The 17,542-nt window shown below is 43.6% G+C and overlaps 1 protein-coding gene across 1 annotated transcript in view; it reads right to left on the bottom strand.

The window, feature by feature from the left end:
• The window catches only part of PIP4K2A (phosphatidylinositol-5-phosphate 4-kinase type 2 alpha), a 172,131-nt gene extending 162,635 nt beyond the window's left edge, over window positions 1-9,496 (bottom strand). The window contains exon 1 of the mRNA XM_059404184.1: window positions 9,122-9,496. Coding sequence (XP_059260167.1) covers window positions 9,122-9,265 — 144 coding nt within the window. The 5' untranslated portion in view covers window positions 9,266-9,496. The remainder of the gene's footprint in view (window positions 1-9,121) is intronic.
• Window positions 9,497-17,542: the final 8,046 nt, after the last annotated feature.

Here is a 17,542-nt window from a genome sequence, read left to right as displayed (position 1 = left end):
GAGGCAGGTGCAGTAGGCGAGGCTTTTCAACTTCTGCTAGAAAAAGGAACGGAGAAGCAGAGTGGACACTAAAGTGAGGGTGTAATGCCAAAGGAGACTTCGGTGACTCTGGCTGTTTATTTTGTTTTTAAGGGGCGAGGCCCCAGCGCAGGGAGCGCTGTCCACTCTACAGTGCTGCAGGGCTGGCAATCGTCTACACCCTCGCTGTCCAGCTCCGGAGCTACTACCCGGGTGTGTGGCTGTTGGGCACTCGACATGAGACTGAACCTCATGATTCAGTTTTAATTCAGTAAAATGTCAATAGCTATGTGTGACAATGGCTTCCAAACTGGACTGTGCGGCCCTCCAGCACGTCTGGAGTTTCCTGGATTCAGCTGTCCATAAGTTAGCAGCATGCGTGGTGGGAAGTGGCTTCTGTTGGTCCAGTGTTTTCCTAAAGCATGAAAGGTTGCCAGATGGAAGAGGGCAAAGGGGCAAAACACTAGAGGAAGGTTTAAGGAGAAAGAAAAGGGTAAGAAATGGTTTCAAAGAGCGTATGTTATGATTTATGGTAAATCTTAAAGAGGCCCTCACCGAAACTGTTGTTAGGTTTTTCAGTGGCAAACACTGGCTACTGGCCCTTTAAAATCTGACCTCCAACCACCTCTTCTACCATCTCCTTAACATTTCCCATGTCTACCTACCTCTGTGGTTTTCAATCTCGGTGGTTGCAGCAACTTTGTCCCATCCATATTTGCCCTTTACACAGCATGTACTGGGTGCCCTCAACCAAAAATTTTTTAAAAGATGATGAGGAGAACAAAAACAAGTTGTTCTGGATGGAAGTGAGGTCGGGGCTCAATTCCCCCCACCAGCTCGATGCCCCCCACCCTCCCACAAGCTCAGCCCCCTCCTACCAGCTCAGTCCCCTCCCACTACCCTCTGAGGCACCTCCAAGGAAGCTCAGGGTTTGAAACCAAGTATTTGCCCTGGCCATGCTTCTCAAGCTGGCATGAGTTCACAAACCACCTGTCTTATTGCACTGCACATTCCATCCCGGAAGGTCTGCAGAGAGAGGCCCACGATTCTGCATTTCTCACAGGCACCTGGGTGATGGCTAAGGCCACCATTCTGTAGATTACACTCTTGATGAGTGGCAAGGTCCTACATCACAGTCACACCAGACCACATACTATGTACTTTTAGCAGTTTGTTCCTTTGGCCATACATACCTATCCCTGCCTTCTCTAGAAGGGAAATTCTACCCTATCTTCAAGGCCCTCTCAATGTCAACTCCTCTTGAACTCTTCTTCCAAGAGTCCTGGGCACAAGTAATCGTGATCCAGGCCCTGCCTCCATCTCCTATCACGTTCCCTCTTTCTCACAGTGCTCTGGCCACACAGGCTTCCTTGCAGTTTCTAAGAGCCACCACTAGCTCTGGGCCTTTGCACAAGCTGTTCCTCCTACCTAAAATGCCCTTCCCCCAGATATCCCAACCCCTTTATCTCCTTCATCCTCCCTGTTTATAGTCTGACCCCAGCATTCCTAGACACACTATTATTTATATATAAAGTCTGCATCTATGTCTCTCTCCCCTGTAGTCATGATCAGTTGGAGGGCAGGGTCCACAATATATTCATTTTTGCATCCCAAGAGTTTCGCACAGTGACACGGAAGGAAGGAAGGAAGGAAGCAAGGAAGGAAGTTAAAAAAGAAAGAAAGAAAGAGCTAACACAATGTACAACTAATGAATCTGAATGAAATTTTTGACACCTCAAACAACCTGATCTGTAGTGGAAGCATTAAAGATACAAGAAAGGCCATTATAACAAAATAGAGAAATTAAAGTAAGGGCACAAAGATAATTCTAAAAGGATTAATTTGCAACTCCAAGATGCTCAAGGATACAACTGCAGCCGTGACTTTGTATCTATGAACAATGTTCATGTAACATTAATTTAACATGCACTCTAATAATTGCTCACGTTTTCTCATTTAAAACACTTTTTAAAATGTATTAATGACTGCTAACATTCATTAACAACTTACTATGTGCCAGCAACTCTTTAGGTATCTTACAAGTACAGACTCATCTCACCCATACAGCAAATCTCTGTACTAGATACTATTATTATCTCTTTTTACAAAGAAGGAACTGAGCGAGAGCCCAAATGACTTTGTCAAAGCCAACCAAACAGTGTGGCACCACGTCCAAGCTCTTAACCATGGCCGACAGGTGAAAAACTGTATTCAAAGAATTGCTTTGAATGTAAAGGCTTATCTTTAGGTAGGTTACTGTCTTCAAAATCCCTACATTTTTCTTTAATAAGTTTTGTGTGTGTGTATACAAATACACACACACACAATTTATTATAATATGCATATATTATAATATACAAAATATATAATATATGTATTTTCTTCCCACATGCTTTGAATATATGCAATGACTTTCTTCCTATAAAGGAAAAACTGTTTTAAACACATATTAATAGGTAATACTCCATATTAATAGCTTACAGTCTGTCAAAGTATAACTTTTAAGACTAAAGAAAAGAAGGGGAAGAATAGACTAAGGAAAGCACAGAAATGACTAACTCTGAGGCTGGCCCAGGCAGCCAAGTTCAATGGTTGTGGGTACAGGTCTGAATCCCACCACCTACTAGCACTGTGTGCTCAACAGGTATTAATTTCATCTGTGCACATTCCTGCTACGTATTATTCTTCCTGGCTGCTGCACACTCTCCCCCATTTCTCACCCCATACCCACTCCTACCTTATTCTTTCAAGAGTTCTCAATTAGGTTCCACACCTCCCAAGTGGTCCATGGACAGAATTCAGGGGATCCCTGAACTTGGTAACATGCAGCTTTACGTATTTTCATTTATTCATTCAAAAGCATTATTATAGGAAGGGGACCACAGCCTTCACTAAACTGCCATAGGGGTACATGGCACAAATGTGGATAATAGTAGATACAGGGAAATAAGCTAGGAGGTATTTTTAACATTTCAAAAAAGGTAACAAATCTGGTTAGGTTGGTAGAGATGAGAATGGAAAGTGATGGAAGTGAGGAAAATACCTTGGTAACCCTAAATAAAATGGCATGTTCCACCTTCCTTCTACTTCTAACCTTCTCAAAAGAAATGCTGTCTTTATTTCCATTCATTTGTTCTCTAACTCTTTAAGCTCGCACACACACACGCGTGTGTGCACACATACCAATCAGCCACTGTCAGGAAAAGTACATCCCTGAACATCATGGTCTCCGAAGCATTCATCTGCTGGCCTTCTTGCAGAGTTTGTCTTGTTTCCTGTTTCTTCTTCCTCCATCCCTCCCTCAAAGCCAGTTGTTTTCCTCGGAGACCTACTTTTACCCCCGTTTTTAGCAACCCAGCATGGACAAGTCTCCATTCTCCATCTCAGCCTTAACCTTGCTCCTGAGCTATAATTCTACCTTCTAACACTCCCCACCCCCGTGGGCACTGTCCCTAGAATATCCATTCACCATCACCTGCAGATTAACACTTAATGTATTTAAGTAACCTCCAAGCCCAATATGAGGCTTGAACTCACAACCCTGAAATTAAGAGTCCCATGCTCTACCAACTGAGCCAGTCAGAAAATTTTTTTAACCTTTTTCAATACACAATTCCTTCTCCTAACTCTACAATGGAGTCACCATTCTCCCAAGGAGAGTCATCGCATGCAGTCAGGGGACAAATCCTGGGTATTTCTCTTTATTTTTAGCCCTATGGCCTTGCTACTCAACATGCGTCCCAAGAACCAGCACTGTCATCACCTATGAGCACAATAAATGCAGTCTCGGGGACCCACCCCCATACCCCAGGACCTGCTAAGTCAGAATCTGCATTCCTTAAAGTGTTCTCAAGTGATTCATACACATATTAAATTTTGAGAAGCACTTCTCTGGTGCTTATGAATATGTTAACAGCCTAACTGTATCTGAACTTGAACATTTTGGGGTATCAATTACTAACTCCCTATTATGTGCTAATTACAGTTCTAGACTTTAAATACATTATCTTACTTAACACCCAGAATAATCCTGTGATAGAATCATCATCGTTTCTATTTTCAGAATGAGTAAATTGAGGCTCAAGTGGATAAATCATCTGTTCAACGAGTCCATAATTGATGGAGGCAGGATTTGAACCTAATCTGTCTGACCACAAACCGTTTTTGCCAAATTGCACTAATTCCCTTAAATTCCAAAATTTGTATTTCAAAGGGTATGTTGGTCGAATTAATTACTCAGCTTGACTGCATTTTCTACTCAACTTAAGGTAGGTTTTGTTTATTACAGTTCTTGCTGAAAGTCTTTCTAAAGGCAGAGCAGACGATCCTGGTTTAGAAAGAGAAATCGCTGCCTTGCCACGGGCATCATTCTGAACACTTAAGTCCAGACTAAGGTATTTGGGAAATGGAGAAAATGTATTCTTTTCTCAGGATCTAATCCTAAGTGTGAAGGGGCATAAAACTGTTTCCTTATTAATAAATGCTGTGTGTCTGCTTGGCATTCTTCTTTGCTCTACAGTAAAGGGAAGAAATAAAAATAGTGTGAGACTGAGGAGCCTGGGTGTCTAAGAGTCGGTTCATCAGCCAACTCTTGATTTCGGCTTAGGTCTTGATCTCAGGATCGTGAGTTCAAGCCCGGCATTGGAGCCTACTTAGAAACAAAAACAAAAAAAGTGCAAGACTAGAGCTTGAATGAATGGTTTTTTTGGGTTCCATTCAATAAGCTTCATCTAATGTCTAGCTAATTACTATTTTAATTGCCTCATTATATCCCATTCAGTCAACATGTCACAGTCACTCATTTCGTTTTTAAACCTAGTTTCCTTCTTTCATTTTTTTCAATGCCCAAATATAAATCCACAAACCTAAAAGATGTCACTAGTTCTCCAATATAGTATTTACCTAATTCAACTCCCAGGACTTGTTGAGAATATAACAAAAGCTACGATGCTCTACCCAGAAAACTGCACATTTGCCCAAACACACAAAACACAGCACCCAGACACCAAGACAAACACCCCAGCTCTACCACTAGGACAGATACCAGCCTTATAACAGCCTATCCAGGCCCCCTCCACTCTTATGGGAACTGTTCCAAAAGGCAAGAGCTGCTTCCACCTTTTCCTAACTGCTAGCCCAGGGCGATGCCAGATCAGTCAGAATCCCTCCATGGGATTTTTATAACTGAAGCAGAGACAGAAAGTCCCTTTTTTTGGGGGGGGGGGGGGGGCAGAAAGTACAAAATGTTAAATTCAGGAACCATTAGTTTCCTGCCCTGTAGAGGAAACCAGTAAGCCTTGGGCACGGAGAAAGCCAAAATGGACAGACAAGTCCCGATAGCACCCAAGCACCTGGTTCCAATTACTGCTGAACCCAACCCTATTCCTGTTCTCTAGGTTTGGTTACTAATTGGTCCTTGCACAGGACAGACCTCCAAAACGCTCCTAACAAGTAAAGTTTTTGGCCAAGCTCATTCACATTTCTACAGCTTTCCACAAAAGGAATTTAACATTTATACTGACTACTTCTAAATGCTATATTTGTTTTCGACAAGTTTTATATCCTTTAATTTTTTTTCTATACAGATGAATTCCTTTAGATATTTAATTAGGTCTTTAAATACTAATTTCCAAAAGGCTCACATTTCACTCTCCATAAAAATCTTTTAGGATATCTCTTTAAAATAAGTCTTGGCTTCTCTCATGCTACATGCTCCACACACTATTAAAATATAATTTTAGAGAGCTAACTGCCTGATCATTTTTAGTTTAATTCCAAATGTAACAAGACAAAATTGCCTGCTTAAGTTGTCTTTTTCCCTTTATGTATTCAATTATATTCCCTGCTTAAAATACTTAAAATAAAAATTGGCTGGGATCCATTTACTGATGGGTGTTTTAAGTTAGAAAGCAGTAACATATCAAATTCACCACACAAAGTCAGGCTTATTCTTGTCATTGAGAGTTACCACCACAATGGACTTGGAAATTTCCACCTTAATTGCCAGTTTTTACATTTCAATTAAATAGACTTTAACTTCGTAGACTGCAATGCAGTCCAATTCGGATCAGTCCAACAAACTCCTAGTTCACACCTCTCTTACAATCACCACAGATTTCTTCAAGTCACAGCCTTGAAAATTCCCTGAATGCCCCTGCATTTTCAAGGTTACAATAGCAATGCCACTTTTGTTCTATATCATTAACTACTGCTAGTCTACAGATCCTAACATAATGCTATGAATCCAGTGGACTATAAAAATGGTTGAATCTCGAAGTTAGAAAAATACTTGGAAATCATCCAGTCCAATCACCTTACTTTCATAGATGCAAACATCAATGCAAAAACTAGTTAGTTATCATGCCCAAGGTCAGCAGAATTAGAGAAAAAATTAAAACATATGTACATTGAGCATTTTACCAAAGTATGTAGGTTCCCAATCCCCATATAAGATGCCTCCATGATAAATATATATGAAGTTTTCCTTTAGTGCTACAAATGTACAGTTGTTGCTAAATATCCGTAAGACAAATTCAAATGAATTATAAAAGCATGAAATTGCTATATTCATAAGAAGTCTTTTCCCATTAATTGTGGTCACATTAAAAACTCAGGAGAAATCCTGATTTAAATGATCTGCTCTTTCTCTGCTAAGCTTTCTCAAATGTCCCTAACATACACAACAGTAAGCTTGCTCCTTCTTAATAATGCTGACGTAGTTTATTCTCATATTATACTGTAGACTTTGGTCATATTTGGTCAAGTTCATATAAAAATGTTTATCTAGTATTAAACTTTGTTACCTAAAATGAAATCCACCAGAAACACATGGCATCTTGGTGTTTAGATTTCATAGTTATACACACTTTTTATTCCAGAAATAAAGAAAACAGACAATTTGAAAAAGAACGCTGTGAAACAGAACATTCTTATGTCAGTGAAGCCCTCAAAATAAAGATATTTGGATGAAAATATGGGCAGTTTTAGTCATCTTTTGCACAGTGACTGGTACTATTTGCCTACTACATCTTTGTTCGAAGAATAACATGGTTACATTACATACTAAGGAAACTTGAGTCCTTGGGATGACTATACTGAGAATTGCTAACTTTTCTTGAAAGCGAAAGAAAATAACATAAAAGGTACCATCTACAAACCATACATTATATTTATAAGCCATAAGTAGTTTTGAAAATTCCAATTAGCAAGAAATTCTAAAACAAATGTAGCAATTCATAAACATAAGGTGCAGCATAAGTGGTTAAAAGAAAATATGCATAATTACAAGATTTTGTAAAGTAAACTGGAATTGAGACTAATCCCCAGAAAGCACACTCTTTTTCCGCATATTGTTGGCACTAATGCTTTACTACATTAAATGCTCACACACAAACTCACCTGACCAAAACAACAGAACTCTCAAGGAGATAAACGCACGAATAAATATAGAACAATATTAATATTTTTGAAACAGCAACTAACATACATAATTTTTAAAGCTTAAAAGAATTAGACATAACTGTAGATTGTAGATTCATTATAGAGGGAAAATTCCATTTCACTTACTACAATGAAACTTCGGAGAGTTTAGAGGCATTAACATAGGCGCTTGTAAAAGCTCACGTTCCTAATTGCTAAAGAAGTTATCAGGAAGTTAAAAAGAACGTCAGTGGATTAGGCATTCATCTTCTTTCACACAACTCATTTTCTTAAACAACTCTTAAACACAATCATTTCATGCAAGCACAGTCAGTCCTGATATGCTAGTTCACCTTTTCCCCAGCTCAGCCCGAGAAAGGAAAATACAAATATGATGCTTTTGAGCCATTTTAAACAACTTCCTTAAACTGAGAATGGTCTTCTGTCATTTCTATTATGCTGAAAAGGGCACACAGACATCCATAGAAATCAAAAGTACAGCAAGCAAGCTTACACTCTTCCTCACATGCTAACTGACTGCAGTGGTAAGGTCATGGTCAAAATTCACAGGCTCATTTAAACTTTCATGGCTCAGCCAACAGCTCCTATCGTGTTTCCTGATCCTAAGGAGATTAAAACCGCAGGAGTTTCTCGCAGTAAGATCAGCAGGAGGCTATTTCAGACCCTCAAACCGCAGTCCGCAGAGTCCGCAGCGGCGCGTTTCCCACCACCTCCGGCTGTGTGTTAAGCTAACCTTTCAGTGCGTTCTCCTCCGGCCTTTTAAACAAACCCCCAAAACGGGTGCGGCCAACTCGAGACCGCTTTCTGTCCGCGCCCGCGGAGACCCCCTCCTGCTGTCATTCCCCAGGCCGCCTTTCCGCAGTCGGTGACTTCGGCCTGGCTCCCCAAGGTGGGGGAGGAGGTGTGGGGAGGAAGACTCCCCGCCAAGCAGCTCTTCAGCCCGCACAGCGGCAGGGTGATGCGGGAGAGGAGCAGAGGAAGATGCTAAACACCAGTGCCATATTTACATGAGCTTTTTCTTTGCCAAAAAGATTCCTTGTATCCAATGATATGGCCTTTAAAGGAAAAAAAGGACCGAAGCACTAAAGCCCTGACCACATCTCCCGATCTCCAGTATTCTCACCCCTCTTGCCCCGCGGGGAGGCTCCAGACGCTCCTAGCCTCGCACAGGTACACCTGCCAGCCAGCGGAGGACCCGACCGCCCCCGCCACCCGCTGCCATAAGGGAGCGATGTCCAAGACTCAGACCCCGGCAGCCCCCGCCTGGGATGACAGCCCAGGCGGAGCCGTGCCCCACACAAACTTCCCAGTTGCCCGGCTGCGAGGACCCGCCGACCGACGGACGAGCGCGCGGACGGGGGACCACAGTGGTCCCCGCCGCAGGTTTCAACTGCAGATGGGACCCCTCGTCCTGCACCCGGCCCTAGGTCCAAACGGGGTTCAAGGGGCGCCTGGGGGACCCGGAGAGGCGGGCGCGCGCCGCGGGGATGGGGGCACCAAGGCGCCGCGGCAGGCGGACAACACCGGAGAGCGAGCAGCCGGAGGGCCGGGTCCCCGCTCCGGCTCCCCGCCCCGCAGCAGCTGCAGCAGAAGGAGGAGGGGAGCGAGGAGGAAGAGGAGGAGGAGGAGGAAAGGGACTGCGCGCCGCAGCCCGAGCCCTTACCGAGTGGTTTACCCCCCACATCAGGACGCTGAGCAGCGGATCGCTGGCCCGAAAGAGCTTCACTTTCTGCGCTACGAAGTGCTTCTTCTTGGTCTTGGTCTTGCTCGCCAAGACGGAAGACCCCAGGTTGCCGGGGGTCGCCATGGCCGCCGCCTCCGTCCCCTCCACCGCCGCGCTCCCGAGGCCGGGGACCCGCCCTCTCTTACACGCCGGCCGGGGGAGGCAACCGCATCCCCCCGGCGGCGGCCCCGGCGCGCCGTGCCCGCTCCGCCCGCTTTGCCCGCTCGGCCCGACAGACGAGGGAGGCTGCGCTCTGCTCGCGCCCCGGCCCGGATCCCGCGCCCGCCGCGGCTCCGCGCTCAGCCCGCGGCTGGACCAGGCGCGCCGCGAGCGGCTTCCGCGTTGGGCGCCGGCGTCATGACGCAGGGGGCGGGCGGGGAGCAGCTGCGGCGCCGCCAGGCGGGGCGCGGCCGCGGGACCGTTAAGCTGCAGCCTAGCGCTCGGGCTCTGGCTCCGGCTCCGGCTCCGGCTCCGGCTGCGGCTGCGGCTCCGCGGCGGTCCGGCCGCCCCCGGTGTGCCCGCGAACTCCAGGCGGCCGCTCCGGTCCCGCTGAAGAGGCAGGCGAGGAGCGGGAGGCCTCGGGCTGGGCAACCCCCTTTGCTCCCCAGGGAGAAAGGGAGGAGGAAGGACCGAAGAGTGCGGAGAACCGAGAAGAGGAGCCCCCAGAGGCGGCGGTGGGGCGAAGGAATGAGGCTCAGGGAACCGCCACTTAGCGTTGCCAGGAGTCCGATATGCTGCGTGGAGACCGGGGCTTCCCTAGCAGCAAGGGAAAGGACCTGGGCACGTCGTTGGCCACCTCCCAGAGTGACACTGACGTGAAGTTACACTCCTATTGTGCCTTTAACTTTCGGGCCTTTTATACACTGGACTGCAGACCTCTGCCCTGTCTGAGTCCTGCAGAAGGGGGACGCCCACCCACCACACTGGCTGTCTTTCCTACCCCCACCACCGGGCAAGACCCTGGATTTCTGGTTCACAGCCCGTGATTTCGCCTGGAGACTCATGCCCCAAACTGCACCTTCTACTTCAGCTCCTCGGCAAGGTCCCTTACATTTCTTCCATTTATCCATTCCACTCACCTTCCACGGATGCCTGTTCATCGTCTTCATCCATGTACACCTTAATGCTGGGAATACATTTATGACCCACCTCAGGAAGCTGCCGTTACAAGTGTGTCTAAACCCAGTGCTGTCCCCAAACCTGCCCTGACTCGGCCCACTGGGCAAACATGTTATCTATTGTCATTATTACTCGACTCAAATATAGTGGAGGTCCACTGTGTGCTTGGTGATGTGCTTGGTTCCGTCAAGGAGACCAAGGGTGACAGACCCTCATCCCTTGAAATGCTCAAATCTCATAAAATGTGGAGTACTTGCAGATAACCCATGTAATCTCCACTGACCTCCGGGAGTTAAGTGCCTGGGTGAATATCTCTACCTCAGTTGTCCATAGGCACCTTCTAAAAGTGTCCAAAACTTAAATGCATTTGTTTTTTAATGTCTAAAATGGAGACATCTGGTTGACTCAGTGTGTCGAATGCCTGCCTTTGGCTCTTATCATGATCCCTGGGTCCTGGGATCTAGCCCTGCAGCGGGCTCCCTGCTCTGAAGGGAGCCTGCTTCTTCCTCTCTGCCTGCCTTTCCCCCTGCTTGTGTGTGTGCTCTCAAATAAAATCCTAAAAAAAAAAAAAAAAAAAAAAAAAAAAAAAAAAAGTGTCTAAAACCAAGTTGTCTCTTTATATTCTATTGGAAATGGCATTCCTATCATTCAGTTACCCCAGCTAGAAATTCATTTGTTTAACAAATTTTCATTGATCCAGGTTTGAAAGCTTAAAATCATCACTGATTACTGCTTCTCACTATTACTCCACATAAACCCCTTTACCAGGTCCTGGCCTTGGAAACAGTTGTGCTCAAATATCTCTTCTCTAGTGCTTTCATGGTCCTCCTGGTCAAAATCAATCTGTTCACCTCAGTGCTTCCATAACACTTGATTTGCTTTGTAAGTGTTTCATTGTACTTAATTGTGTATCATTAATGTAATCATTAATGCAAGACAGTGGGCGTGCTGTGAACGCTGAAAAACTGGATTTAGTGATGACAACGTGTTGAAGGAACCTATAGGAAGGGGAGATGGACACCTGTGGGGACGGTAGGAGAGCAGGAATATAAGGGTTTGCGCACAAGACGTCATCCCTGTCCAGGCCTGTCAGGAGCATAGACATGGAGATGAACATCTATGTGCTATTTTTGGATAGTAATGAGCAGAGAAGTACCCGTTAAAGGACAATTTTTTTCCAGCTTCATTGAGTTGCAACTGACATATCACATTGCATAGGTTTAAGAAGTACAGCCTGATGTTTTGCCATGTATATATGGTGAGATGATTAGGACAATAAGCTTAGTTAACCTCTCCATCACACCTAATTGCTTAGTGTTTGTGCCACGTATGTGATGAGAACATTTAAGATCTGCTCTTTTAGTAACTTTCAAGTATATGTATGATGCAGTATTGTTAAGGGATAGAATTTGGGGTGATTTAACTTTATTTGAATGGCACTATAGTAAATGCCATTCGTGAATAGGTCATTAAATGATTTTGCCAATGACCTTTTGCATTAACTTTGTCCTTTGCAGAGGGGGTGTGTGATGCGGAAATTCTAGAGTCACAGAAACGACCACAGAAAATACCTAATCCACTTCTCAAATGATATACATCAGACAACTAAGATCTAGATTTAAGAGATTTCCTAATTTGTTGGCAAATAATAAATTCTTGAAGGCAGAGTCCATGTGGAAGTCACTCTGTATTCTCCAGATGAACCTAACATACTCCCTTTCTGGTAGCACCTACAACAAAGTTTTGGTGAACAAATGGTAAGGAAATTTTCATCTCTAACTACAAAATTACACAAAGTTTTCATGCCCAGTAAATGTTTGTACCAAGTTCCATTCAGAAAAGTTTATTAGAAGATTAGGCTAGGAGAGGCCTAATATTTAAAGTTGAAGGTTAGGGACACCTGGATGGCTCTATTGGTTAAGTGTCAGACTTGTCTTTGGCTCCCGTCATGATGTCATAGATCATGAGTTTGAACCCCAGGGTGGGCTCCGTGCTCAGCGCAGCATCTGCCTGAAGACTCTCCCTCTGCTCTTTCCCCCACATACACACACTATCTCTGTGTCTACAATAAATAAATAAATATTTTAAAATTAATTTTTAAAATAAGGTTGGAGTTTGGGCACCTGGGTGGCTCAGTGGGTTAAGCCTCTCCCTTCAGCTCAGGTCATGATCTCGGGGTCCTGAGATCGGGCCCCACATCGGGCTCTCTGCTCAGCAGGGAGCCTGTTTCCCCCTCTCTCTCCGCCTGCCTCTCTGCCTACTTGTGTTTTCTCTCTGTGTGTCAAATAAATAAATAAAATCTTTAAAAAAGAAATAAGGTTGAAGGTTACATACTACATGGATTTTGCAACTTAACAATTTGATCACTTTTTTCCTCGGAGTTTGTGCAATAATGAAACAATGCATATGACCTTCGTTCAGCACCACATACATTCAGGCAGCTTGTGTCTGTTCAGGCAGAGTTGTAGCACCCCAACCACCAGCATGTCTCGAGGGTCTTGACCAGAGGCGTGGCTAGAGAAAGAAGAGCTAAGAAATCTGATCTCAGGATGTATGTGGTTATGTTGGTCAGGGGGGATCTGCTCTCATTTGTTTGCATTTGGCCTCTTGGGCTGTTCATCCAAGTGCCAAGTTCATCACAGTTGCAAGAAATGCTCTAGCAGCCAAATTCACTGCAAAGAAGGAAGGAAATGTCGGGAAATCGAAAGGCAGATGCTCACTTGTCTCTGCTTGTTGTTACTGTTGTCTTTGTTTTTCTGTCTCTTTTCTGTCTCTTACCCTGTCTCTTTTCTAACCAGTTCTATTTACTAACCTCGAAAAGTATGGCGAAAGGGTGATGTTGACTAAGGTATACACTACCAAAAATGAAAATTGAAATTAGGAGATGCTCTGCTTTTATATTTTATTACCCTTTTCACTAAAAAGCAAACAAACAAACAAAACAGAAAAACAACCTTCCTTTGGTGAATAATTCCAATTAGAATTCTTCATTGAGTCATTCAGTAATGCTGTTTGGAAGCTTTTATGCCTTTCCTTGCTGCATAAGGAAATCAAGGCAAGATGTGGGACCATTCCCTTTCATCTAATGTAGTATCATCCAGAGCCTTGCCAGCCAAAATGGTATTATTTTGGAAGACCATTATTAAAATCCATAGAGTTGAACCCAAACAAACTGTAAGAAATGGGATCCAAGAATTCAATTGCGACATACGAATTACTTTTTCTTTAGTGGGAGGCTTGACAAGAGGCAGCCCAGCTTGCCATCCAGGAATCCCGAGGGTCTAGCTGTGCTGTCCAAAGCCCTCCAGGGCTCGCTGTGTTTTGGCGGCAGCTGGCAGGGCTGTCCACCCGACTGAAATATTGATAGTGATTCTTCTGGCTTCTCCAGCTGGCCGGGACTTCCAGGACAGTGGTGGTAATTCCAGGAATCTACCACTTACTTGGCAGCTCTTCCGTTGGCCTCACTTAGAGAGACTGGATAGGGAGAAGACTGGACATAGAGGAGCCAACATAGGGAGCAACCAGGACCCCAGCCTGCCTCGCTTTCTCTTTCCCTCCCCAGGCCTCTCTGGCTTTGGAACCTCTGTGGAGGACAGGGCAATCTCTGATGGCATTATATTTTTATTACTCACACCTTTATAATAGAAATAGAAATATCCAACATTGTGAGAGCAGTAGATCCAAATAGCAGACTGTAATGCAACCAATAAAACTTGTGTTTTCAGAGAATATAATGACCTAAAGTAATCGGATGCTAATATAAGTGAAAAAAAATGAGATACAAAATTGTATATAAGTATGGTTTTTTTTTTTTTTATTTTACTTATTTGACAGAGATCACAGGTAGGCAGAGAGGCAGGCAGAGAGAGAGGAGGAAGCAGGCTCCCCACTGAGGAGAGAGCCGGATGCGGGGCTCAATCCCAGGACCCTGGGATCATGACCTGAGCTGAAGGCAGAGGCTTTAACCCACTGAGCCACCCAGGTGCCCCTATAAGTATGGTTTTGACATCATAAAATGTGTGTACGTGTGTGTATATACTTGTAAAAGACCAAAAGAAAATACATCATACTGTTAAGAGTAATATATGAGGGGTGAGGTGTTGGATGAAGAATGATTTTAAAAATATATTTCTGCATTTTCTAAATGTTCTAAACTTTATTTGTGTTATGTTTATAGTAATTTTTTTTACATGCAACCATCTTCCTGGTTAAATAAATAACACAGTAATAGCATTTAACATACTGGCCCATTCCTATAACAGAACACCCTTTTAAGTTATTCTTTGCTATTTATTATAGTTACAGTATAATTTTGGCAGTGTTGAACTAGGTTTATACTGGAATGGGCCATTTTCCAATATGTAAGGGGAAGAGAAGCTCACAGAGTCCCCCCCCCCCAAAAAAAAGCAAAACTATAAATATGAGGAAAATAGAGATAGAGCTTTTCTCATCAATTGAGAATCATATTCTCAATGCTTAGGACCTACCCTTTTTTTTTTTCTTTTCTTTTTTTAGAATAAGTTTGAGAATCCAGGGGCACCTGCTTGGCTCAGTTGGTAGAGTATCCAGTGCTTGATCTTGGGATTGTGAGTTTGAGCCTCATGTTGGGTGCATAGATTACTTAAAAATAAAACCTTAAAAAAAAACTGAATCCAAAAGAAAACTATAAAATTAATATTAATAATAAACATTTTATTAACTGGCTACAAAACATGACATAGGACAGTCAAATTTATTCCATTTATTCAAAAATGTCACTACATTGACAAGTATTGGTGAATTACCACTTATTTTACAAGTATACATAATGATTGATTTAAAAAGATAGTATATAGCTAACCAAAAATGAAATATTAGTCAAAAAAGTCTGAGAGCAAAATTATAAAAATATTGTCCAAAATATTTTACAAGAGTATTGTATTAAATGTGAGTTATGAATTCCTTTTAATACATTTGATACAATGAAGGGGTGGAACTCCTAAAATCAAGAATGCCCAATACTTAAGAGAGCCTTTCAAATGCTCTGGGAAGAAGGAAGGTCTATTCTTTGTTGATCAACAATGTCCATACAAATCTGTGTGACCTTCAGAAGCCAAGGCTGACTGAAAAGACTGGAGGTATCAGATTTTAGTCTGAGCCTTTTTCCTGATTAAGAAAAAGGTCCTCCATGTCAAGAAGCAGGAAGCAAGGGGACCCCACATGTGTGGAGGCTGATGAGGACCCTAAGTGGGGAGATAGAAAACCTTGCAAGGTGTCTGTGAACTTGCCCCAATCCCTTATGGTGGTGGCATGAGTTAAAACTGACTATTGTTGAGGTGGTTGGGATTTTCCTCAGTTATTTATTTTTCCACTAACACTTCAGAAACATGCATTTATGTAACTCCTAATTATTGATTGCACCTACTGTGTGCTAGATGGTATGCTAAGTTCTACACATGATTTCTTCCCTCACAGAGTTTATGGTCTGAGAGGACACAGAGCAGAAGTAAAGGGATAATCCTACAATCACAGGCTGTGACCAGAGTTCTGAGGTTAATGAACCCAGAGCAGGAATAGAAAATAGGTAGAGTGTCAGAGAAAACCTCACCAAGGAAGAGATCTATAAGCCTGCAAGATAAGAAGCATCAGCCATGGAAAGAATGGGGCCAAAAGTGGCCTGGATAGAGGGGCCATCTGTGTGAGGACCTCCGTTCTAGAAGCCAGAGGAAGCCTGTGTTGACAAGGAAGGCAAGGGTCAGGTCATTGAGACCCTGGCAAGAATCTGAATTTTATTCTAAATGCCATAGGCGCCCTCGGGAAGCTAATAATTTGTTTGTAAAAAAAAATCTCAAGGACTCCTATGAGGAGAACAGACTAAAGAAACGTGAATGTTAAAATAGGGAGAGAAAAAAGGAAACTATACAGGAGACTAAGTAAGAAATAATGGTGGCTCAGACTGAAGTCCTGACAATAAAGATAGAGAAAAAAAATGGGCAAATGCATCTACAAGGGGTGGTAGTGTCTCAAGGTGGATGGGAGCCCAGAAAGCACAAACTTAGCCTCACTGCCCAAAAAGAGCCTAGCGCGAGATCTCAGTCACTCCTGCATTTGTGTTTTTAACCTTCCTGCTCTCAAGGGACATTCTGGCTTAAGTACCTGTTTTTCTTTTCTTTTTTTTTTTTTTTTAAGATTTTATTTATTTATTTGACAGAGATCACAAGTAGGCATAGAGGCAGGCAGTGGGGGGGGGGGGGGGGGCAAGTTCCCTGCTGAGCAGAGAGCCCGATGTGGGGCTCAATCCCAGGACTCTGAGATCACCACCTGAGGCAAAGGCAGAGGTTTGAACCCACTGAGTCACCCAGGCGCCCTTAAGTACCTGTTTTTCTTAATGAGAAGGCGTGTAAAGAACAATCTTACCCTAAGTCTGCTTTAATGGTGCTATTTTTAATTCGAAAACACGCTATGTTCCATATTGATGCTACACCAAGGAAAACCTAGAGAAATAATCAATGTGTATATGGGAAATATACAGTCCATCCACCCAGGGGGAAGAACTGAAGCGGGAAAGAGGAACAAGGGGTCCCGGTAAGATGCCCATTCCTACCCAGGCTATTTCCACTTCCTCCCTCACTGCTCTCAGTTCCTGAAATGGACTGTTTCTGCCTCCTGCATAAGCAGGAGCAGCCCCAGAGCAGTGAGGGGGCGTCCTACGATGGTATCCCTCGAACATGACTGTGTTCTTCACACCCTTTCTCCCAAACCTGGGGAGCACTATTTCCACACCCCATTTTGACCCCAGAGAACAATCTAGAAGTCTGCAAATCCACTGACCTTTCTCTCTCACCTGAACGGAGACCTCAGAATTCTATGTGTGAGTTTTTTCAGTTTTGAGTTTGGGTGCTTAGTATGTCAAGTTCTGGTTCCTTTCAGTCTTAATAATTTGGTGTCTGTCACCTTATGGAGACCTGTCTTAGTTATGTTCTCGGGTCTTCTAAAGTCTTGAAAGGAGGGGAGTTGGGTTTCATCCTGTTGCTTGGATTCAGAGGAGCTCCTTTGAATTTCCCCTATGTATTTTTAGTGCCTGCTAACATCCAAATGTTATACTGAAAGGAAGCTATAGATGAAATCATCGTTACATAAAATTCTAGGCCTGAATTTTAAAGATAGGAGACTGTTGATCATTTATAATACTCATACCGTTTGTTGGTGCTTTCATCTTAAATAAGGCATCTTAAATCTTCAGAGAGTTGTCAGAAAGCTCAC

The sequence above is a fragment of the Mustela nigripes genome, chromosome 6 (assembly GCF_022355385.1).
Source record: "Mustela nigripes isolate SB6536 chromosome 6, MUSNIG.SB6536, whole genome shotgun sequence".
Taxonomy (NCBI): Eukaryota; Metazoa; Chordata; class Mammalia; order Carnivora; family Mustelidae; genus Mustela; species Mustela nigripes.
The sequence above is the reverse complement of the archived record's forward strand: the minus strand, read 5'-3'. Positions and strand labels throughout refer to the sequence as shown.